The sequence below is a fragment of the Condylura cristata genome, unplaced genomic scaffold (assembly GCF_000260355.1).
Source record: "Condylura cristata isolate star-nosed mole 26May11 unplaced genomic scaffold, ConCri1.0 scaffold00020, whole genome shotgun sequence".
NCBI classification, from domain to species: domain Eukaryota; kingdom Metazoa; phylum Chordata; class Mammalia; order Eulipotyphla; family Talpidae; genus Condylura; species Condylura cristata.
This window is the reverse complement of record NW_004567121.1, coordinates 2869724-2893839: the sequence shown is the minus strand read 5'-3', so window position 1 is coordinate 2893839 and position 24116 is coordinate 2869724. Positions and strand designations below refer to the sequence as shown.

Here is a 24116-nt window from a genome sequence, read left to right as displayed (position 1 = left end):
ACAGTTCTTACACATGCCAGGCACTACTCTTAAGAGCTTTGCCAAGATTGACACTTTAACCGCTGCACTCAGGAAGCAGCATGGTTACATGCTTTGTTTAGATCACATCGGCCTATGGATGATGGTGGTCAGCACACCAGTTAGGCTACAGGTTGATGTGGTCTTGAAGAAAGACAAAGGGAGAGACAGAAAGGATGTGATGGCTTTGAAATATAATTAGGAACCAAATCATGAAGACCTGATTGTTTACAGATTGGGTGGTGCAATTGATGAAGAAAAGGAGGGAAGTTGGAAGGGCTGTCATGTGATTTTGGCTCTGGGCCTGGACCACACATCTTCAGGATTACTCTCTATTGTTTCTCAGAAGGTTCTCTGAAGCCCTCCAGAAACTTTTACTCTCCCATGGGTTATTTAGAAGAGAGTTGTTTAAATTGCAAGTATTTTGGAATTTCTGAGAAATATTTGCTATCTTTTTTTTAGCATAAGTCTGTTATGTTAGAACAATCTGCATGTGCTTTCAAGTCTTTTAAATTTGTGCAAGTATGATCTTTTGGCTCAGATTAACTTGGTAAACGCTTCATTTACACTTGAAGGCAGTGTTGTCTTCCTCTTTGTGTCGGGTGACATTTCTACAAATGTCATCAGGTCAAGTAGCTTGAGAATGCTGTTCAAGTCAGTCTTTCGTCCATGTGATACTTTTCCAGCTATTTTAATTGTGCATTTGCCTTTTTCTCCTTTGAGTTTGATAACCTGACTGACAGTTCTGCACAGTCAAAAGGAATGGCTGAGAAGACGAGACGTCTGCGTGGAACGGGAAGTAATACTTTTTCTCTTTAAAGTCACTCTAGAACGAAGACGACAAGGAAATCGCTAAGTATCCCAGCAGGCCTAGTGGAACCCAGGTCAAAAGCAAATAAAGAAGGTTCAGGCACTCGGCCACACCCCTTTCCTGGGTTGGCAAGACAACTGATACAAGCTAGCCAATCGATGAGATGCTTACCTGAGGGGGCGGGGACTTGACGAGAACCAATGGAACACGAGGCAGGTGGTTCGATGGGCCAATGATTTGGGCGACGGGGCGGGTTTTTATTGAAGGGACGGCGGTGGGAAAGATGGCGGCGGTTCTGGGACCCTCTGGGTGGTGGCGGCAGTGGCGGCGGCGTTTGTCCACTCAGGATGGGTCCAGGATGTTGCTCCTTCTTCTTTTGCTGGGATCTGGGCAGGGGCCATGGCAAGTCGGGGCGGGTCAAACGTTCGAGTACTTGAAACGGGAGCACTCGCTGTCAAAGCCCTATCAGGGTGAGGCGCCTGGGGCGAGGTGGTCGTGTTTGGGGTGGGCTTCAGGACTTAATCTCATTGAAGAGACAGGGGGCAGCGAAGGGTTTCGTGGCCCAGAGGAAACTGCCGGCGGTGGTTGGGGGCCCACGGGGAATCGCCGCGTCTGGGTGTCGCATTCGTAGGATAGGGGTCAGCCTCCCATTCCTTACCCCTTGGCACTGGAAGTTTCCAGCAGGTGGAAACTGAATGTCACCAGTGACGGAGGAGAGCTCGGAATTGGGCAGGAGGGATGTGGGAAGGGGAGAGACCTCTGAATGATGGACAAGGATTGAGGTCCACTAGCAAGGAGCCAGCCTTGGGATGGAGCTGTGGGTTTGCAACAGACAAAGCTGGAGGAAACACTGGGGGTAGAACTTGACTGGACTGAGAAAGAAGAAAAAAATCTTTACCAGTTTAAACACCTGTTCTTCTTCAGTCCGGGAGTCCTGTTCATAAAAGCCTGGTTAGCTTTGCTCTCTTTAGGGTTCATAGGCCCCTAAGCACTATATGGACCAAAATGTATTAGCTACAAAGAATATCAAATCAGTGTTGATAGCTTAACAAACTAAGTCTGTTTCCCAACGTAGTGTGGGCAGGGACATAAGAAAAACAACTTAGTGCAAGAGTATATACACTGCTACTAAAAATGATCATTTATTCACTTAGCAGATGATGCATCCTCTTCTGTTCTGGTTTCTTTGCCAATACTGTGAATTACATAGACGTCTCACTCTCAAGGGGCATATAGTCTTTAAAAGTATGGTGAGAAGAAATTTCACACTTGAAAGATTGTTTTAAGAAAGAATGTGATTAAAAGACTGATGTGCCTGAGTGTGAACGCTTTTGTATAACTGGGAAATTGTTTCGTGATTTGTTCACATAGAAAATGGGAGGAATGAGTCTGAGCTACGGTTACCGTGCATGTATACAGGGTAGTCTGATGTGATGTGGGGTCTTCACCTGAGAAATGGAAATGATAAAGGAAATGATAAAGATGATAAGGAATTTCAGAGTTGCAAGTAACAGGGGAAATTGTACTAGTGATCTGAAATGGGAGAAGAACATGAAGGCTCCAGGGTTTTGGGGTAACTTTTTGAATGGGCTGGTGTTGAAGAATATGAATTGATCTACTTCCTCCCCATAGGTGTGGGCACAAGCAGTTCCTCATTGTGGAATTTGATGGGCAATGCCATGGTGATGACCCAGTATATCCGCCTAACGCCTGATATGCAAAGTAAACAGGGTGCCCTGTGGAACCGGGTGGTAAGAATCTTTCTCCCTCCTGTGCTTGTGACCCACAAAGTTCTAAAAAGTTCACTGGTGGCATATTGACTTAATTTTACTATCTATCGCCAGTATTCTGTCTTCTGTGGATATCAAGGATTTTCATTTCAGATAGAATGATGACCTTTTTAATGAAACCAGACATTTAGGGAAATGCTCTGTACTGCCCTAATTAAGCAAAAATTCATTATGATTCTGTTTTCTGAAATGTCTTTAATTCCTGACTGACCTGATAGTACTGCTTCTTTGAGACTAATGACAATTACTCCCATGTAATTACTTTGATCTATAAAATAGAAGATAGCTCTTTTAAATTTATCCGAAACTTCAGTCCAGCACCCTCCCTCCACCCCCCCCAACCCCTTGTTATTTCACTTTGAAGAGTAATTTTATTTTCAATGTAAAAGCCACTTTGAGCCCTTGGTCATTTTATTTGTCCTTCTCTGGAACTTTTCTAGCTACATTGTCTTCCTTGAGGTATGGCGGCAAGAAGTGAATGCAGTATTCCTGGTGTGGCTGCACTGTGATTTTGTACAAGTGTAAGATGATGCTTCCTTTTTGGTTTCCAGGTCTCTTTCTAAATCTTAAGACACTTTACTTTGGGGAAGGATACTTTGGTCATCCTGTAATACCTCTCATGGGTTCTTATAAGCTAAGAACTTTACTTTGTTGTTATCATTAGTTGTATACAAGTGATCCTTACAAAAGAGAGCTATTTTTCCCTGTTCATTTATGTGTTGAATTCTGAAGGACAGAGGGATAAGAGAAATTTCTACCTGAGCTATTTCCACAAGCTGGCCCCTTAACCCAGATTGTAACTGAACTTGAACTTGGAAAGAATACAGGGCAGCATGTTCTAGTAGAAGAGCTGAAAGACTGGGGTTCTTGGTCTGTATCACAGATCCACTGTGACCCCTAAGCAGTTTCTGTTTTTAGTTTCCCTATCTGTCAGATGAACTTTGTAGTACCTTTTCAGGGTTATTGTGAGAATGAAATACGATAACAGATACACAAAGGCTTTGGAAAATTAAAATGGTCAGGGAAGTATGTTTTGTATTATTACACCTGTCACAGATTCATTAATAGAATTCTATGGGTTACTAAAAGATTAAGTCCAAGGCTTGATACATATCTTGCTGCTGTATTGCAAGCTGTTATATAGCTTTTTAAAGCAGTCTGGGATCTAGTTACAGTCTCCTTTTTTAGATGCTCTAATCCCTGTATTGTTTGTTACCAGACTATCAGAATGATCTCTAGAGTTATTTGAATAGGATGAATTTGAGTAGGTGGTTCTTAAATCTGGTTGTCCGTTGGAGTTGACGCCCCAGAGATACTGATTAGAAAGGGCTGTGGCTTGGCCAACAGGATTTTCAAAAACTCCCCAAGTGAATCTTAACATGCAGCAAAGTTTGGGAACCACTGTTAGACACAGCCTTATGTAAAACTGTAGCTTCATGCCACACCAACCCAAGGATAAGTATCAGGCACCTTTTGGCTCTGTGTAAACTTGTCTAGGCCTTCCCTCTTTGAAGGGACATAGTGCCAACCTACTGGTTGCGAGGTAACTTCCTGCCCCTGAATTTCACTCTTGTCTGGAAAGACGAGAACCCAGAACAACAAAATGGGAGCTTGGGTTCATCAGAGTAGAGTAAGGTATTGATTTCAGTGGTTTTTGTTGAATTCAGAAGTATTTGTATCCCTTTCATTTTGACTGTGTTCTTCTAATAAAATCTGGGAATATTTTCCAGGCCTTAAAAATGAAAACTGGCCCTCCATGGTGGTGCAACAAGTTTAAGTGCAGCACTATGAAGCAGTCTGCAGCCAGTACCAGTGCAGCACAAGTTCAATCCCCAGCCAGGGAGGTGACCCACATGGTGTGGCAGACCTCTCCTGACCTGTCTGCTGCTCCCCTTCAGCAGTGTATTTCAGTACATTTGCCCGTTCTGTTCCCCACTCTGGTGAATCCTCTCATCCCCTGTACCTCTGGCCTGTATCCCAATTCTTGTATACATAAATAAATAAATAATGAAAACTGAGGGCCCTCCCTGGTGACTCAAGAGGTTAAGCACAGCATTCTAAGTTGTCCACTGCAGCATGAGTTTGATTCCCCACCAGGGAGGTGACCCACATGTTATGGCAGGCCTTCTGTCTTGCCCACTGCTCCCCTCAGCAGTGTACTTCGTCAGTCTGCCTGTTCTGTTCCCCATTCTGTCTCTGATGAATTGTCTCACCCCCTGCACCTCTGGCCTGTACCCCAGTTCTGTATGCATAAATAAATATGAATTTTTTTAAATAAATACTGAATAAATGAATACTCAAAATGTTATGGCAATATGTTGCTCAAGTGCTAGAATAGTCTGTTTTGACAGTATTTGACTGAACTGTACAAGTCTGCTCCTCCTTACTTCATGGTGAACTTTAACCAGGAGCCTCTCTAAACCAAATATCTACTAGGCTTCTTTTTGGAAGTGTATTCATCTAGTTAGAGCCTTGAAACATTCACTTCGCTCCTCCCTCCAGTTTTCTGAGGTTTTAATACACATTTCCAAAAGGGAAAAAGAAGACTAAATTGTACCCTCTTCTTTAGAGTTTTCCCACCCACCGGAGGCTGTCCTGTGGTGGGGACAGTGGTCTCCTTTGCTTTCTTTATGCTTCTTGGCCATGAGCATGAGATTTTGGAGACTGACTTACAGCTTCTCATGGGAACTCCAGCTTGCCCCTCGGGGTGGCCAAGGGCCAAGTGTAGCTAATTAGAGTTGTTTATAGCATCTACTAATTGTTCCTGGAAACCTTTGCCTAATAACTTAGCTTTTTTTATTCTTTTATATTGAATGAAGCTTTGACATTTTTTTAAATCCAAGCTTTTTAGAGGCTTTCTGTCAGAGGGATGATTTTAAGTCACAAATAGTGTTAATTCAGCATCCTGTACTCTGCAGGCTGCAGTTCTTTGCTGGGTGGTGGTACAACATCACAGTAGTCTTACTTGGCATTCTCTTGTCTTTTCCAACTTTGGAACACTGTTCTGCCTGTTTCTACTGGGAAATGTTAAAAATAATTGGGAGGTTTGCTTATTTTTCTTATTAAATCTCATATACTACTGAATGACTCAATCTAATTTTATGACAGATACTTAGCAAGTCTTACATTTCAGTTTTAACCCCTACCTTTGTGTTACCTGTATTTATGTTTTCCAAATCTGTAAACTGCTTGTGAGGGCTTGAGGGGTTTTGCATTTCATGCTCCTCATTGATTCCAGTGTCTTTTTCACTTTAGCCATGTTTCCTGAGAGACTGGGAGTTGCAGGTACACTTCAAAATCCATGGACAAGGGAAGAAGAATCTGCATGGGGATGGCTTGGCAATCTGGTATACAAAGGACCGGATGCAGCCAGGTACTGGGACCCTGGGTTGTTATTGTGTGAAGTGTGGCAGGCCTACTTTTCCATGTCCCCTCTCTTTGAGCAATGTATGTCCCTACAGTGATCCCCCTCCCTTGATATCTATGGATGGAGACTGGCCTGTCTAGTTCTAGAAAGGGGTCTGAATCCTAATAAGCAATGGAACTTGACTCATCCCAGGGTGACGTCTTGCTATTTAGTTCCTTTCGGTTTCCCTGTGAAGCCCCGTGGCCTACTAGCTGGGTGAAAGCACTGGCTCTCCTGGACACTAAGGAGTGGGTCAACTGATTCTTCTGAGAGTGCACAGTGAACAGCCTCAGCACTCCTGAGCAGAAGAGTGAGCTAGCTTTCCTTGTGTACACGCCATGGCTCCAAGTAGATGGCAGACTCAACCTGATTTGACCTGATCTCTTTTGCAACAAAAGGTAGAACTTGGGAATTCACTTCTCTCTCAGGAGCACAGTCATCACTAAGTGTTTGTGAAGCATAATTCTTTAGGGGCGCCTTAGCAACCAGTTTGGACCAGAGAGCAGCTGTAGTGCTAAACACGATTGCAGGGCCTTCTCTTTCCCCTGCTTCAGTAACAAACAGCCACAGATATTTTTTGGGTGCTTACCACAGGCCATACAGGCTTTTATATATGTTTTCTCATCTGAAGATAGGCCTGGGAGTGATTAGATTTTCACTTTTTCCTCCATCATAGTGATGTATTATTCCTTTGTCAACTCTTGGCTTTATTTCATTGTTCATCATCTGTTCTCTCTCTCTAGGGCCTGTGTTTGGAAACATGGACAAATTTGTGGGGCTGGGAGTATTTGTAGACACCTATCCCAATGAGGAGAAGCAGCAAGAGGTAATGGCAAGTGTCAGAGTTTAGGTCAGCTCTACTGATATCACAGCTCTTTGCCTCTGAAATGTTCATGATGGACAGAGGGGACAGAAAGAAAGGGATTTGGTTCAATTTTATTCATCTGTCCAACTTCAAAAGTTAATTCCTTGTCAGGGTTTTTTTTCTAGAGAGAATTACTTGTGGTACAAGAGTCCTGTGGGAAGGCTGTCATGAGTTGGGACTTTTTCTTTAGTGTTAGCAGTGTCCTGTCTTGTGCACATTAGGTAGTCACTGGCATTGAATGTGCCTGCCTGGTGATTTGGCTGCTAGGCCAGTGCTGGAGTAGTGAATTTGTATTACTCAGTTCCCCTAATTTAATGTATCACTGCTGTCCTCTTCCACAGCTTCCTTACCCTTTCTACCATCTTTTACTTCTTCCTTTTCGTGGACCTGGACAGCAGTTCTCCTCTCCTCTAGGAGAGACCATAGAAGGGATGAAACCCCAGGATTTTGTTGGCACCTGGAATGTAATTGTTAGTGAAACGTCTTGTTTTTTTTGTTAGCTGACCCTGCGAGTTCCTTAGTACTTTTTTATATTGGCAATAGGTGTGTGCCCTCTCTGCCTGGTCACTCTGCCACCAGATGGTGAGGGAATGATTCAAGCTGATACTGGGCATACTACAGCAATACTGTTTATCATGATAGGCAGGTTTAGTTCTGGAGGCAGAACTCACTTTACTTTTTCCCCAAAAAGTTTTAATGAATTTATAATAGTTCAAACATATAAAAAGTTAGCAGAGCAGATCACCATCTATATACAGTACCCACACTCAACAGTTTTTATCTTACAGAGTTCACCTTGGAGGACATAGAAGGTGAGACCTGGGGTAGGGGCATTAACCTTTTGTGGTCAGTCATGGACCGAGTTTCTTCTCCATGTTGTTTCTGGTCTTTTCTTCAAGTGCTTTCTAGGTGCTAGGCCTTGGGAATCAGTGAGCAAAACCAAATAGGCTAGCTCTCAGCACCAATGTGCAAGTGGTGAGGGAAGGACCATCGGGTGCTATAGGAGGACTCACAGGAGCGTCTAAACTACTGTGGGGCAGTGGCAGCAGTGGTGGTTGGGGAAGACGTCTTCCGGGAAGGGACAGTTCCACTGGAGCTGTAATATGGGAGCCACCGTTCTCCTTTCGTATTAACTTTGTTCCCTCTTGGGCAAATCAGCTGGCCACTGAGATTGAGCAGTGTCCCCTCAGGTAGTGGTGGTTTGGCGATTCAGACCAGCACCAGAGCAGTCTGAAGTAGGTCACGCAGCCTCGCAGGCACGTCGTGGGGCTCTGGAGGGTAGCCTTCCCACGACGGAGTCTGGGCTTACAGGCTCTCAGGGTGTAAGTATGTTAAAGGATTTTAGTGAGCAGAGCGTCATGACTGAATTTGTAGTCAGACTGAGGAAATGCTTCTGAAGAAGAGGTGTGGGCTTTAGGTCTTGACTAGAGTTTTCAACCTGACTCTGTTTTTTCCCCCCAGAAATAAATTATTCAAGCTCTCTGAGCTTCTAGTCTACCATCAGATAGTAGTAATTCTGATCTGAGAAGGCAGGTCTGATGGGCTTACTTTATAAGGAGAGTAGATGTGAATTTTTAAATCCTTTTAGTTTTAGATGATAAAAATTGGGATTTGTTTTCTGTCTAGCTATTATGTTTCTCACTCCCAACTGTACTGTTGAAATTATCTAGAGAGCATTTAAAAATACTGATATGGAGAACCCCAGACATTCTGATGCTGTCTGTCTTAGGTGCAATCTAGGTGACAGCGCTTTTTCAACGCTCTCCAGATGATTCACATGTGTGGCAAGGATTGAGAGCTTGGTCCATGTCAGGTTCTCGCTTCCTTATTTATTTACTGAATTTGCTTATTAAAAATAAAGTTTAAAAAATGATTAAAAGCAATTTCTATACATTAGGTAGTGATTATGTGTCAAGTACTTTACTTAATCCTTGTTAAATCCCTTATATTCAGTATTATTTTTCCCATTTTACCAATGGGTGCTTTAAAAGAGGTGCTTTAAAAGTTAAGTATATTCTGCGCCCTCCCTGGTGGCGCAGCGGGTTAAAGCACAGCACTAAGAAGCTAAAGCCACTTCAGCATGAGCTCGATCCCCCACCCCCCAGGTGATCCACATGGCCCGGCAGACCTCTCCTGTCCCGCCCGCTGCTCCCCTCAGCAGTGTACTTCGTCAGTCAGCCTGTTCTGCTCCCCACTCTGTCTCTGGTGAATCCTCTCGCCACCCTTGCACCTCTGGTCTGTACCCCAGTTCTGTATGTATAAATAAATAAATCTTAAAAAAAAAAAGTTAAGTATGTTCTTTGAGGAAATAGCCAGGCTACTGGGTAGAACTAAATTTGAATACAGATTCATCTGATTCTAGAGGCTGTGCTTTTAAAATTATGGTGCATTACCACCTCCTAGTCACTGTTTATTCTGCCAGATGATTTCCTTGGAAATGGAGTTGCTTATTATTTTAGGTGATTTCTTAAGTAATTTCATTTATTAGAGCTAATACTCAGTGCAGAGAATATAGAAAATAGGCTTCTTTCTGATTCCCAACAACCTGGACAGTAATCTTAGAGGGTAAAATCAGAGATGTTTTGTTAGTGTCGTAGTTTACTTTGATATCCTACATAGGGAGCCAGGTATTGTTTCAAGCACTCTTGCATATATTATTTACTTATTATAACAATCTGATGGACAGGTACTGTTATTATCCCCTGACATGGTGCAGAAATGTTAAAAAAAAAAACTTGTCAGTGACACACATAGATAGTAAGTTTGACTACAGAGACTGCAATCTCATTATTCTGCCTTAATATTTTGAGCATATAAAGAGAGAGTGACAGATATGGTGCTTTTAAAGCACTTGCAAATGTGTGTAGATATGCTGGATAAGTACCAGCAAGAGGGGGTGTGGAACAGTTGATCCAATCCCTCAAAGTAATGGTAAAAACATTTTTCATATCTTATTTCTTTGTCACCAGAGTATATGTGGCCCTGTTGACTCAACTTATTTCCTACATGCCTTCATGAGGAAATACGGGGCAGTGACTAGCAACAAGTAATGCATGTGAGAAGGAAATGAGGAAGTTCAGCATATGAGTTCATCATATGGCTTTCTGAAATCAGGACAGTATTCAGTCACATAACTTCAGTGCCTCAGCAATATAGCAGTTGTAGTTTAAGTCAAAACCTTCAGCATTTGGGAATGCAAGGTACCACCTGTGCAAAAGCAACAGCAAGCTTACCATATCATAAATGATTGATAAAAACAATAGATGAAGAAACAAAACATCTGTACAGACCTATAACAAGAACAGAGAGTGAGTTGGTAATAAAAATAATTCACCAAGAAAAGCTCGGGCTCAGATGGATTCATTGGCAAATTCTCTGAATATCAATTCTTCTCAAACTTAAAAAAAAAAAAAAAAGAGGCAGGATATTGATCAACTCATTTTTTGAGACCAGCATTATCCTGACACCATAATCAGATTCTATAAGAAATCTACTGGCTAGTAGCTTTTATGAATGCAAATATAAAAACATCAACAAAATACTAGCAAACCAAATTCAGCAACATATAAAAATGATCAAATGCAAGTATCCTAAGAGTTAAAGTTTGGTTTAATATTTGAAAGATGGTGATGTACCATATTACTAGAATGAAGGCAAAATTGATGGTGTTGATATAGAAAAGTATTTGACAAAAGGCTATCCTAATAAAAACACTTAACAAAAGAAATGGAACTTCCTCTGCCTGATAAAGGATCAGGTTTTCATCTATGAAAACCCCAGCTAATGTCATACTTAATTGTGAAAGGCTGAGAGTTCCACCCACCCCTCCCCCACTTCTCCCCTCCCCACCTACACTCCCCCATCAGGAGAAAGGCAAGGGTGTTTGTTGTTGTCACTTCTTTTCAATATAGTAAGGGAGGTTCTGGTCAGGGCAGTTGTGCAAGGAAATGAAATAAAAGACATTCAGATTAGAAAGGAAAAATTAAAACTTTTTATTTGCAGATGGCATGATTTTGTGTACAGAAAATACTAAGGAATCTTCAAAAAAAAAAAAAAGCCTCATGGGATTGATGAACTGAACCAAGTTGCAGGGTTGATATACAAAATCAATTGCATTTCTATTTTTTTGTATTGAACAACCAAAATGAAGTTAATTCCATTTATACTAGTACAAAAAGAGTAAAATACTTAGAAATAAATTTAACCAAAACACTTATATTCTGAAAGTAAACAATATTGTTAAAAGAAATTAAAGAAGACCTAAGTAAATTCATGACATGATACTCCATGTCATGAATCAGAAAACTTAATATTGTTAAGATGGATCCACACTGATCTATATATACAGCCCCTATCTAGGAAAAACCTAGCTGGCTTCTTTGCAGAAATTGACAAGCTGATGCTAAAATCAATGTGGAAAATCAAGAGAACCAGAATAGCTAGAATAACTTTGAAAAAGGAAGAGCAAAGTTAGAGGATTACTGATTGCAAGTTAGAACAGAGCTGCAGTAATAAAATATTCCACTGGCATAAGGAAAGACATGTAGATCATTGATTGGAATAGAATTGAAAGTTCATAAATACAATCAGTTAATTCTTGATGGAGTGCCAAGAGAGCTGAATCTTTTTAACAAATGGTGCTAAGACACCTGGACTTCCTCATGCTACTGATATATACAAAATTTAACTCAAAATGGATTGAAGGACTAAATATAAAAGCAAAAACTGTAAATTGCTTAGAATAAAAGAATAATTCTTCATGACCTTGGCTAGACTATGATTTCTTAGATGATGACACCAAAACCAAAAATAAAAAAATAGATAAATTGGATTTCACCAAAATTCAAAACTTGTGCTGTAAAGGATACCATCAAGAAAGGGAAGACATCCACAGAATGGGAGAACATGTATGTAAATCATGTATATGGTAAGGTGTATGTATCTAGAATATGGAGAACTATTCAATAATAAAGGAGACCGGTGAACTAAAAAATGATGGGGGTGGGGGGCCCTCCCTGGTGGCGCAGCGGGTTAAAGCACAGCACTGAGAAGCTAAAGCCACTTCCCCATGAGTTCGATCCCCGCCTGCCCCAGAGGTGATCCACGTGGTGGGGCAGACCTCTCCTGACCTGCAGCACTGCTGTCCTCAGCACGGTGCTTGGTCGATCTGCTTGTGCCGCTCCCCACTCTCTGTCTTTGGTAAGTCCTCACACCCCCCCACCCCTGGCCTGGCCTGTACCCCAGCTCTATTATGCACAAATGGATAAATCTTTTTTTTTTTAAAAAAAAAAAAAAAAAAAAGATGGGGGATCTGGATATTTTCTCGACATACAAATGGCCAATAAACACATGAAAAGAATCTCAACGTCATGAACCCTTAGGGACACACAAATCAAAACTAAATGACACATAAATCAAAACTAAATGACGTACCGTATCTACCCACTGGGATGGTTGAAAAAGAGACAATAGCAAGTAGTAGTGAGGATGTGGAGTTACTGGAACCTCCTTACATTTGTGGGGATGTAACAATGGTACAGTTCTTTTGGAAAGCTGGTTCTTCTAACGGGTGGCTAAATACAGAGTGTATGTGAGCAGCTAAATACCCTTCCTGGGGATATACCCAAGAGAAATGAAAACATGGCTACACAAAAACTTATGAATGTTCATAGTAGCAGTATTCATAATGGCCAAAAAGTGGATACATTTAAACTCTTATCCAGTGATGATGGGTAAACAAACTATGATACAGGCAAACAATGGAATATCATTCAGTATTAAAAATAAATGAGACATTGATACATGCTCCAATGTGGTCGAAATTTAAACATTTTGTGAAGTGAAAGAAGCCAACTACCTATTGCATGATCCCCAGTGTGTGGAATGTCCAGAATAAACAAATCTACAGAGAAAGGAAGTAAAGGATTGGTTGCCGGGGGCTGATAGGGATAGGTTTAGGGGGAGGGACTGTTACTGGATGTGTAATTTCTTTTCAGAGTGATGAAAATGCCTGAAACTCATTGAGGCAATCAGTATTAACTGTGAGCATACAGTTAAAGTATATTCAATGTGAAACCACTGGATTATATAGTGTATGGGTGGTATGTGAAGTATATCTTAAGTATTGTTTTTAAAATGTTGATCAAAACATCACCTTGATCGTCTTGGAAGTAGAATGTCATCAACTTCTTGTAAGAACTGGGGTAGTGGTGAAAAGTTGTAGGGAACTTAGCAAACCTCAAAACAGCTGTCTTTTTCGGTTGAAATCAGAATATGATGGCAAGAAACCCTCCCCAGGACCAAGAGCACAGAATTGCAACTCTAGCCTTCATTCTTCCCGCTAAGACATTTGGCTCCTGCTTGGAGACAAATCATTCTCACCTGATTTGAGAATAAGAAATCACTGATGCCAGCTTGGAAGTAAACACATGTATTGGATCTTTTATGTTGTTGAAGACATTGATCTGGTCCCTCTTGGTCTCTTTAGGGTTTGGTGGTGAGAAGTTTGACATCATTATAGAAGCTCCATAACATTTTAAATTCCCTTGTTATCCAATATGGATGTGACCTAGGGATTTTGAATTGTAGGAGAGGCAGAGTGTTCCCACGACTGGAAACTGGGTCTAGGAAGTATTGGTAAGCTCTCTAGGTGTGGTTAAGTATTAAGACTGAAATTCAAAAAAAAAAAAAAGGCTGAACTTCATTGGTGACAACTCGTGTTTGAAGCAAGGAGAAATATATGGTTTTTTGTTAGAATTGAATGAAGGCAGGGAGAAGGTAGTTCTTAGAAGTGAAAGAGGGAGAGAAGAAGGAAGGAAGGAAGCAGGAGTTGGTACTTCAGAGTACACATAGCTCTGGGGTAGTTCTTGTCTTTGACTTTTGAGAATATAAAATTAATGGGCTCACAGAGTGATGGACAGACACATGGGATTTTTCATATAATTTCAAGAGGTTGAAGGACTCCCCAAAGTAGGATTAGAGACAGGACCTATCTGTCTCTTCTTTAATCTGGAACCATTCTTGAGTAGTTCCTTGTGTCTTAGGGTATATCCTGTGTAGAGACCTAGTCTTTTGTTTTGTTTTTTTGGTAACAACCTGTGCTAAACAGTTTTCCATAGTGACAGATACAGAGAGCAGTGAGGTGGCAAGATCCAGGTCTCTAGGGCCAGGCCGGCTGGTTTCACTACTCAATGCTGTGTTGCCTTGAACAAGTGTTCTATGAATACTTTCTCTTAAGGTTGTGGGAATGAAATGAACATATACGTGTATATTCCTGAGTATAGTGCCTGGCATTGAGTAAATGCTAGCTGTTCTTATTCATGCGTTGAATGACATTCTCAAGGGTGCATTGTGCAGACATCTTGGCAACCGTTGTGTGGTTCTGTTCTTTCCCTCATCCTCCTTTTCTTTATATCTAGGTTTCAGAGAACAGACTTGGCCGGTTTACTTGTCTGCAGTGTGGTGTAGGTTGGAAAACACTGCTCCCAAGGAGTGTCTCCCAAATGCTGTTCATGAGCTTGTGTTGGTCACAGTCTTACTGGTCTAAGAATGGGAACAGTGAAATGACTTTTATTAAATGCTCAATGCTCGGTTATGAAATGACACGATTCTTTCTTTTTGGTGTTGAAATGTTTTATTTTAAAAAGATGTTTTCTATAGGTGGTGGTTCTGCCATTATTGCTTAGTAAGTTAAAAATAAAAAGATAAATGTACTAGTTCCCCAAATATGTTTGGAGACTTACTGCGCATGAGAGCCAGTGGTCTCACGGACCTGGGCTCCGAAAGCTGCTTGTTTCACTTTGTGCTTTCATCTGAGTAATTGATGAACAATATCTATATCTACTTACTCATTAATTTAGTCATCGAATGAATGAACATTTATTTACTTCCTTCTGAATGCCAGACACTGTACTCAGTACTTTACATATCTCATTTCTCCCATCATGAACCTTGAGGCGTATCTTATTTTCCCTGCATACAGTTAGGAAATAGGGGTGGTGTAACCCACCCAGGCTATGCAGCTGTGGATGGCTTGCCTGCAGTCAGCACCCAGGGCTCCCTGGTTGCACAGGTCACGTGCACTCTTTTTTCTATCTAGTTGTTCTCAACTCCAGTGCTTTGGACCTGTTGTGTTTTAGCAGAGGATCCATAAATCCATAGCTTCGTTGAGTCTTTTTTCAATTGAGATATGCTGAAGGTACAATTACAATGTAGTCTTTTTTTTCTTTTTTTAAGTGGCCCTATGTTGCAAAAGTTTGAAAACATTTCTCCACCTTACTGACAATAGTCATTTGGACAATAGGCAGAAGTTCCTAATTTTGGGGGACTATTAAGTTAGGAATGAAACTACCACCTTGGTTGAGTCAGTGTGATTTCTCAGCCTTTGATGCTAGCTATATATCGGCTGCTTTCCAAGGAAAGAAAATGTGCAGCTGTGTGAAATTAGTGGCTACCCAAGAAACACTTCAAGAACTCCTGACTGGGCATAGAAAATAAGGTGGCATTTAAAGACTTACTACTAATGTGAGGTGAAAAGTTGAAGACCAAGTCACACATCGCTGAAATGGAAATTCCAAAGCTGGGCTCTGTGTCTAGTGCAGCATTTCTTAAATTTAACTGTGTATCACAGACATCTGTGGTGTTTTTTTTAAAAAGTACATAATCTGTACACAGCTGTAGACCGAATGAATGAGACCCTTTCACTTAGAAACCCACAAATACGTGCAGTTGGAAAGTTCCCCCATGTGACCCCGACACTCGGCCTGCTTCTGCTGTGGCCAGATGATCAGATGCCTCCTCACCAGCCTTGGGAAGGAGCCTTTGTTTTAGGGATAGTTGTTCTGAACACTCGAAATTTGCAGCTTGCACTTGTGATCATGGGTTTGGGGGTGGTAAATGAAGCAAGACGGAGGATCATTAGAGCTCCCCAAGGCATTTTTAATTTGTTTTCCCTAGTCATTCACTGAAGTGAGTTTCCTCGTCAGAAGCCCATTTTTGTAAATGCTTGATAATATACTCACAGTCCCCTTGTTCTGAATTAGTTTTACAGCAATTTAATCATCCAGGTTCATTTCATACTTGTCGTTAGTACATACCACAGTGACATAAGTAGACCATGGTGGGGAGGAGATGAGGGGCAGGGAAGGGGTGCTGTGTGGCCAATCCTTCACTCCTTACTGTGGCCTACAAGGCCCAGTGTGATCTACCTCCTATTTTGGCTCTCGCCAGTCTCTTCCTCATTTGCTGTGTATCAGACGTTCCTATTTTCTTCTAGTACCTTGAAGATGCTAGTCTCATGTTTCCTATACCCCCAGATCTTTTGGTGAAAATTCTGCCTCTAACCTATTGGGTCTCAGCCCTTCTTAGAGAGGTTATGTGACCTGGTTGTGTGACCAGGGAATCTTGTCCTGGACACTGGTCACCATCTGAAATAATTTCATTGTTTATTGTTTGTCTTTCCTATTTTAGTGTTAGCAACACAAGAGCTAACGTCTGTCTTGTTTCCCACTGAACTCCCAACATCCGGGGCAGTGCCTGACGAATGGGTACACGTTAAAGGAAGGACTTTTGGGCCTATCCTTCCTATAGAGCTTGTGTCCACATCTCTTCTTTTCAGTAGCTTAGAACTGTAGCAGTGTCCTGGACAAAGCTAAGTGTACTTGAGGCTCATGACTTTTCTAAATCTGTCATATTCTAACACTCCCCTAGAGCTTTTTCCCTGCCCACATGTTGTGGGTTAGAATGACAGCTTATTTGGAAATATATGTTTATAAAGCTCAATTAGAGGATAAATGATCTGTTTGGGTCATAAACGTCAGTCTCTCAAGTGAATTTTTGTCTTCTGGGCAAGAGCTGTGCCCTCGACCCTGGGCACTAAAGAACATCTTGAATTTGGGAGAATTCAGCCTTTTTGTCTCTCCTGCCTTCCTTTGCTACAGAAATACTGTAGTCTGGGCACAGGCAAACTTGTGGACTGAACTGACTCTCAGAGACCGAGTGGTGTGCTCTGCTTGGACAGTTTAACAGTGTTTTTAAATATTATGTACTTATGACGCTTCTGAAGCTTCATGACCCTCTATGGGTTAGAGAAGTCTTCCTTGTGGACCCCTTTGAAAATCTCCTTAGAAGATATACACACATCATGGCAATTTTACCTGTAATCTAAGAATTTGCTGAATGACCTCCATGTGCTCTAAAATTCAGTTTTGGGGATTTAGATTGATTTGTTCATCTGTCACAGCTGGTCACAGAGCTCTTCCATGGCTGTTTCTTTCTGACTTAGTCTCCTGTCTTCTGTACCCTCTCTTGTTTTTATAATAACCTGCTGGACCATCTCAGGCCCAGAAGAGGCGATATTCTCCAGGAGTCCAGGTACCCAGTTCTTGACTCACCACGGCCATCCCTACTCCTTATGTGTCCAACCAACATTTGCTACTGTTTACAATCCATGTGGCTGTTGTCGCAAGAGTTACTGGTCCCTGATTTCAGCTGCATTGTCACCTTGCATGTTGACTGTTTAGGACAATGAAGAGCTCACTAAAGCGGCATGTCTCATGTTTTCGCTTTCATCACCTCCCTGTCTACATTGCCTTAACCATGGATTTGTTTGGAATGGTTACTTCACTGTTGCTGTGGATGGTTTTGCTCCTAAAGCTACTGGAGAAAAGGAACCTTAGAAGTAGATGTAATCAAAGCACCTCCTGAATGACCTCCATGTACCCTAGAATTCTGTTTTGGGGATTTAGATTGGATTAGAGATTTAGATGAAAAGAACTAGAGATGGGGAAACTTTCAGTGGGAAAACTGTCCTGAGTATTATTGGGAGATGTTATATGTGGGTGAAACTGAAGTGGGCTGGAAGGCCTGTGACTAAGAACAGTCATTATGGGTGAATACCATACAACAGCCCCGTCTGCCAATGCCCTTTTGAGACCGACTTCAGTTAGGGTCAGATGCCTACAAGATTTTAAAATTAGGAAAGAACTCTCCTGAATGGAAAAGATCCCCTGATGAAACAGATTTCAGAATACCTGCTGTGTACAAAACACCCTGGCAGGGGCAGGGTGGCAATAAGGTGGAAACATGCCAAGATGCATAAGAAATGGTTTTCTTCTTCAAGAAGTTTACCTGGCAGTTGAGGAGATAGGCATATACACACAAAAAGACAGTCATCAACCTTGGGCAACATATAAGTGCTCAAGTGACATGGGGGTAGGGTTGGGGTGGGGGTGTATATTCAGGCAGAATCCAGAGGTTTAAAGCAGTGTTTTGGGCCTACCCCAGATCTGTAGCAAGGACAGTTCCTGAAGGCAAGTGGTTCAGTTGCTTCTTGGACTAGTAACCCTGAGTTCCTGGTGATGAGGCAGAGGGGTTGCTGCTGCTGGTTTGCTGTGAGGGGCTCATCTTGTATGTTTAAATTCCTGTTGCTGTCTGTGTGGCATTCTTCAGAGCACGTCTTTACGGTTCCCTCTGCTTTTCCATCCTTGCTTTCCCAGCGAGTGTTTCCCTATGTCTCAGCCATGGTGAACAATGGCTCTCTCCGCTATGATCATGAACGGGATGGGCGTCCTACAGAACTGGGGGGCTGTACAGCGATTGTCCGCAATCTCCACTATGACACCTTCCTTGTGATTCGATACGTCAAGAGGCATTTGACGGTGAGTCCCTGACCTAGATCAGTTGGAGGTGTGGGCTTTCTTGCTCCTGCTCGGTGGCCTGGCCCTGATTTAACTCTGCTTTTTATTCTAGATAATGATGGACATCGATGGCAAACACGAGTGGAGGGACTGCATTGAGGTGCCTGGGGTCCGCCTGCCCCGGGGCTACTACTTTGGTGCCTCCTCCATCACTGGGGATCTCTCTGGTACCGTCACATGTGCTCTTCATTTGCTGAGGCTAAGGTCGCATCTTACTAGCTAGCCCCTGATGCGATGTCCCAGGGAAGATGCTGGGAAGCAAGTACCTGAGAGTGCTTAACTGCCTGCTTTCCGGTACACAGGTCCGGTCCTAGGCGACCCAGCTCACTTGTCTCCAAGAGATGGTTGGTGCTAATGGAAAGCATGTTAGCCTTGTCATTAAGCTAGCTCTTCCAGTCTGTGCTTTGAGTTTTCTACTTAGTTCGGTCCCCTTTTCTATACTCAGACTCCTCTTCTTCCACTTCCTAGTGTGCTTAGTTTCCATTCTCTTAACAAACCTATCTGGACTCTGCCATCCTTCTTGTCAACCCCAGACTCTCCTTTGTGCTCAGACTTTTAAATATGTCACGCTTCTGTTTCCCAGCTATCCATCTCTGTACCATGCTGCACTCGGATTTGTATCCCCACCATGCTCTTGGCACAATTCTTTTTTTTTTAAAGATTTATTTATTTATGCATACAAGGACTGGGGTACAAAACATAGGTGTGGGGGGTGGGGGGGCGAGGGGGAGGGGTAAGAGGTTTCACCAGAGGAGGGAAGCAGAACAGCTGGTCTACTGAAATGCACTGCTGAGGGGAGCAGCGGGCAGGTCAGGAGAGGTCTGCTGCACCATGTGGGTCACCTCCGGGGTGGGGTTCGAACTCATGTTGCAGTGGCTGCAGATTGCTTCATTGTTCTGTGCTTTAACTTGTGGCGCCACCAGGGAGGGCCTTGGAAATCTTAAATTTTAAAATGAAATCTGATTTTTTAAATCCCAGCAACTGATTTTTTAAAAAATCAACTTTGCTAACAGACTTATACTTCTGTATAACAGTGCTGTTTGATGAGTTTTGATGAACTTACACCTATGTAGCCACCATCACAGTGAAGGTGTGTTTAGATTATTTTCCATCACTACAACAAATCTCGCTGTCCCTTTGCAGTATTTGTTTCCTACCCTGAATCTATTGTTCTGCTTTATGTCACTGGTAAGCTGTCATAGGCAAGACAGGCTGTGGCAGCAGACAGGCCAGAACTGTGGGACGGAGCTCGCTTTGGCACAGGGTGGGAACACAGGCTTGAGACCTTTGCTGTATAATCTCTTCCTATGACTCAAGTGAAAAAGGTTTGTCAACATACTTTCTTTTGGGCTCACAGGTTCTAGGACCTGATAGGAGTTATTCATTGTTAGGATGTCCAAGGAAAATACTATTTTTGTTTATCCTAAAGAGTCCTTTCTCTAGGTTTTTATTGATAATACCCACATATGTCTGTGTTCTCTGTCCACAGGACATTCTGAAATGCAAATTTTGTCTTGTTCTTAAAGTCTTCCTCATTGACATCTTACTTGTTATACAAGAGATTTTTAAAAACTGCTGACAAAATTCAGATGTATCCCAGCTTCCCAGCCTCTGATGTCCCTACTTTGTGAGGAATATTGTCTTGTATTTGTTTGTTTGTTTGTTTGTTTCATAGAAGAACTGGGGTGTAGGCCAGAGATATAGGGGTAGCAGTGGGTGAGGCCATGTGGTCAGAGTGGGGAGCAGAATAGGTAAATCTATGGAAACACACTGCTAAGGGGAGCAGCAGATGAGACAGGAGAGGCCTGCTGGGCCTTAGGTGTAGTAGATCCCAGGCTGAGGCTCGAACTCATGCCTTAGAGGTGATAGTGCTGTGACTTAACCTGTAGGCCATCACGGAGGCCCTGTCCTGGATTTTTAACCTGTCCCATATTTTAAACTCAGCCCTGATAGTGAAAAATACTACTAATTGAAGTCAAATTCAGTTTATTTTCTTGAGCAGAAGCCTACTAAATATGCTGGCAGTGCAAGTTGCTGTTAATACCAACTTAATGATAGAATATGGCAAGACATCCAGCCCCCAGTATCCTAGTAGCAATGAATAGCCCCAGCACTGATTTGTGGTCTCTTAGTAACAATTCTAGCTAGAAGGAAAAGAGATCTTCTTGGAGAAAAGACTAATGGGAGAGCTAAAGAGAGATATGTATAAGCCAGAAATTACCCAGAAAAGCAAGGAACATAATACAAAATTTCTGGGTTCATGTAAAAGGACTCTGGGCTCCCAGCAACAAAAATGGGTTGAGTTGAGCATCAGTAAGGTGCAACTTCAGTGTACTGAAACACATCAAATATATTTGAATCTATGAACTTATAATCATATTTTTAAGAGGGAGGGAAAATTTCCAGTTCCTAATTCCTTGATCCTGCCTTTGGTTATTTTAGTGAGGTTCAAAGTCCCAGTTACAAGGACTGTGAAGACTTAGCATTCTCTGGAAGAGAATTGTGTTCCATGTCAATACTTATGCCTGTTCATGGGCCACTAAACAGGACCTGTCCCCGTCCTGCTTGCATGCGTTCTCCCCAGTAAAGGGAAGCTGCAGTGGTTGTGTCTCTTTTCACTATGCTAGGTGATTTAACATACAGTATAGGATTTATTTTATTATCTCTAAATTTTTTAATTATATAGATAATTCATACTTAAAAGAAAAACAGCTGAAATATGGGATTATAGAGAATATTCCCAGTGCCCTATCCTTATGTTTAGATGAGAAAATAGAGGTTTCAGTTCTTTTTTCAATATTGTAACTAGTTAGTTGTGAATCAGAGGCTTGAAACAAAATACTCCAGTATTTCTCTTTGAGGCAGCTTGAGGAACCCTTGTTCTTTTTATCCTCTAGATAATCATGATATCATCTCACTGAAGTTGTTTGAACTGACAGTGGAGAGAACCCCAGAGGAGGAGAAGCTGCATCGAGATGTGTTCTTACCTTCAGTGGACAACATGAAGCTTCCTGAGAGTGAGCACAGGGGATCCTGGGAAATAGGCCATGGTCAGGGAGGTCATGGTGCTGGGGGAGGTCTGCAGTGACTTGCTTTTCCAGCTTACAGGGTTGTCTCCTTTCTGTGTTCTTCCCTGAAGAACATGGGGCATGTGCTCCGGCTTCTCCCCGTCTCCATGTTACAGATGAGCAGCAGGAGGGCTGGCGGGTTTGTAAACTGAGGCATCTGGAGCGTCTAAGCTCTGGCTCACTGACATCGGTGTTAGAGATGGGGGACTTGGTAGTTTGTTGGTTGTTCCTTCCCAACTGGGTGGGCTCCCAGATTCTGACTTGCTTCTGTCTTGCTTCCTCAGTGACAGCCCCCCTGCCGCCCCTGAGTGGCCTGGCCCTCTTCCTCATCGTCTTTTTTTCGCTGGTATTTTCTGTGTTTGCCATTGTCATTGGTATCATACTCTACAACAAATGGCAGGACCAAAGCCGAAAGCGTTTCTACTGAACTCTGCTGATGCCACCATTTCTGACTGTCACCCATGAAGTGTGGGAGACCAGGCACTGGCCTAAGCACACAGCCCGGCAGGTCTTTTCCGGCCTAGAAAATAGCTGGTCAAGGACTTGGTTCTGTCACTGGAGCTTTGAATGCAGGGACGCTGCATTCCCATGGTCACCTATGGGGACCTCTCACTCTGGTTCAGGAAGCCCACCCACCCCAGGGCAATGCTGCTGTGACGTGCCTTTCCCTGCAGTCTTTCCACTTAGGAAGGAAGAAGGATGGAGAGACTATATGCGGTTCTGATACCAAAATCACAGAAAAAAATTATAGCCCAGGCTGCTGCCTTGTGGACTCAGAGGGCCCTTGCACTCATTTTTAAATCTGCAGAGAACAAAACACTGATAACTCGTCATATGTTTTGGCCACTCATTCATTGGTCCACTTGAATTTTCTTGGAATTCTGGGTAGAAAGTCTCTGCCTTGCCTTCCTTTCCCTCCATTCTTTGTCTTCTCCCAATGTAAGCGGAGTTGGAAGAGACATTTGGCCGCCTCCCAGGCCGGATTTGGGACTACAGAACAAATAAGTGACTGACACTCATCAGGCGGCCACCAGTGAGAGGACTTTCTGCACTGGCTTGCTTTTCTAGTCCCACGCCCCACACCCCCCCCCTTTTTTTTTTTTTTTTTTTTTTGTTAGCATGGTTCTTGGTTCTATTGATGTGTTTGTGGTCTTCCCAAGTAGGTCCCTTTAGGTCCTCAGTTGAGTTTGGCTGAAAGTTGGTGTGCAAATCAAGAGATGTTTGGAAGATCTCATGGATGCCGTGGAATTAACTGTGAAACTGACCAGCTTCACATTTGACACCTAAAGCAATGTTTGCTGTGAATTGACCACATGGGGTTATTTCTGGACTCGGAGCCTGCTTAGCTGCATGTTTTGTGTTTATCATGATTTTTGGAATTCCTCTTTGAGTGTTCAAAATGTAAGGACACTTTCTTATAGCCTGGGCTTGGAAACTCCCCAAAGAGGACATTTGGCTTTTTCCTGGTGGATTAGAAACAGCCGCTGTTTTCATGTTGCAAATCTGGGAGATCCTCATCATCCGTGCCTGGAAGAGTTCATTGTCACTGAGCAGCAGAGCTGGAGTGTCATCCTCTGTGGGCCAGCCCATATTCCACTGCCTTATCTGACGGGGGGGTCACGTGCTGCTCACCTGTCTGCCTGTGGTTAAATCAGCTCACAGGCTGCAGTCTCCCTGGAGGGCCTGGAACTTTGAGCTCTCTAACTGTGTGCTTTTCTGTAGCCTAAGGGAAATTCTTAAAATGGCTGATGGAAACCAAACATGAGCTTCTGACTCAGTGTCCTTTCTTCTAGGGCTGGGTTTGGGGGAAGGTCCAGGCCTTTTTCCTCAAATCCCACGTGGCTTATCTGCCTTCTCCCGGATGGGGAAAGCCCTCCAGTGAGTTCAGAAGAGAAGGAAGTGACCGTGGCTGGCCTGGCTTTCATCTTCCGGGGCTTTCTCATTCATACCTTTCCCACGCGCATCACAGGCTGTGGCTGCCTCCTGCAGATGGGAGTAAAGTGTAATCCATCTAACACCTACTTTACTGCAGGTCAGCCCCAGTAGCCAGAGAACAGACTGTGACCTTGATCTTGACCTTAAGACCAGGTAGAACTAAAACAAAAAAACAAAACAAAAGCTGTTTGTTCTGTTTTGATTTCAACAGGAACTTGGATAGATCCCAGTGATGGGAGAACCCAGGTGGACTTCTGAGATGGGCCAGGAAATGGTGTAGGAAGAGGGGATTTATATGTCGGGGTGCGTGTGTGCGAGAGAGATTGAACTTGAGTTTTGTATGACTCTAGCTTATGTGTGTTCCTTGAGGTTTTTTAAAGAGTACAAGACAAAAATGAAATGTATTCCTGCCCAGCGTGGGACAGCCTTCAAATTGTGTGGAGCAAGGAAACTGTCTGACCTCATATTGCTTGTCCCACCCCAGCTCTTGCTTTTTGTTCTAGAAGCAAATAGTTCCCATTGTGAAT

The 24116-nt window shown here is 42.8% G+C and overlaps 1 protein-coding gene across 2 annotated transcripts; it reads left to right on the top strand.

Annotated features, from left to right (window-relative positions):
• The first annotated feature begins 1066 nt into the window (after positions 1 to 1066).
• Positions 1067 to 23419, top strand: LMAN2L (lectin, mannose-binding 2-like). 2 transcript variants are annotated; one of them, XM_004686133.2, is made up of 9 exons: positions 1113 to 1299; positions 2462 to 2580; positions 5875 to 5992; positions 6769 to 6851; positions 17229 to 17261; positions 18386 to 18547; positions 18639 to 18753; positions 21484 to 21603; positions 21939 to 23419. In XM_004686133.2, the coding sequence occupies exons 1-9, from the start codon at positions 1113 to 1115 to the stop codon at positions 22079 to 22081; spliced, it is 1080 nt and encodes a 359-aa protein (XP_004686190.1). In that variant the 3' UTR covers positions 22082 to 23419. The 2 variants fall into 2 exon arrangements, with proteins under 2 accessions (XP_004686191.1, XP_004686190.1); XM_004686134.2 differs by lacking the exon at positions 17229 to 17261 and having other exon boundaries at positions 1067 to 1299.
• Positions 23420 to 24116: the final 697 nt, after the last annotated feature.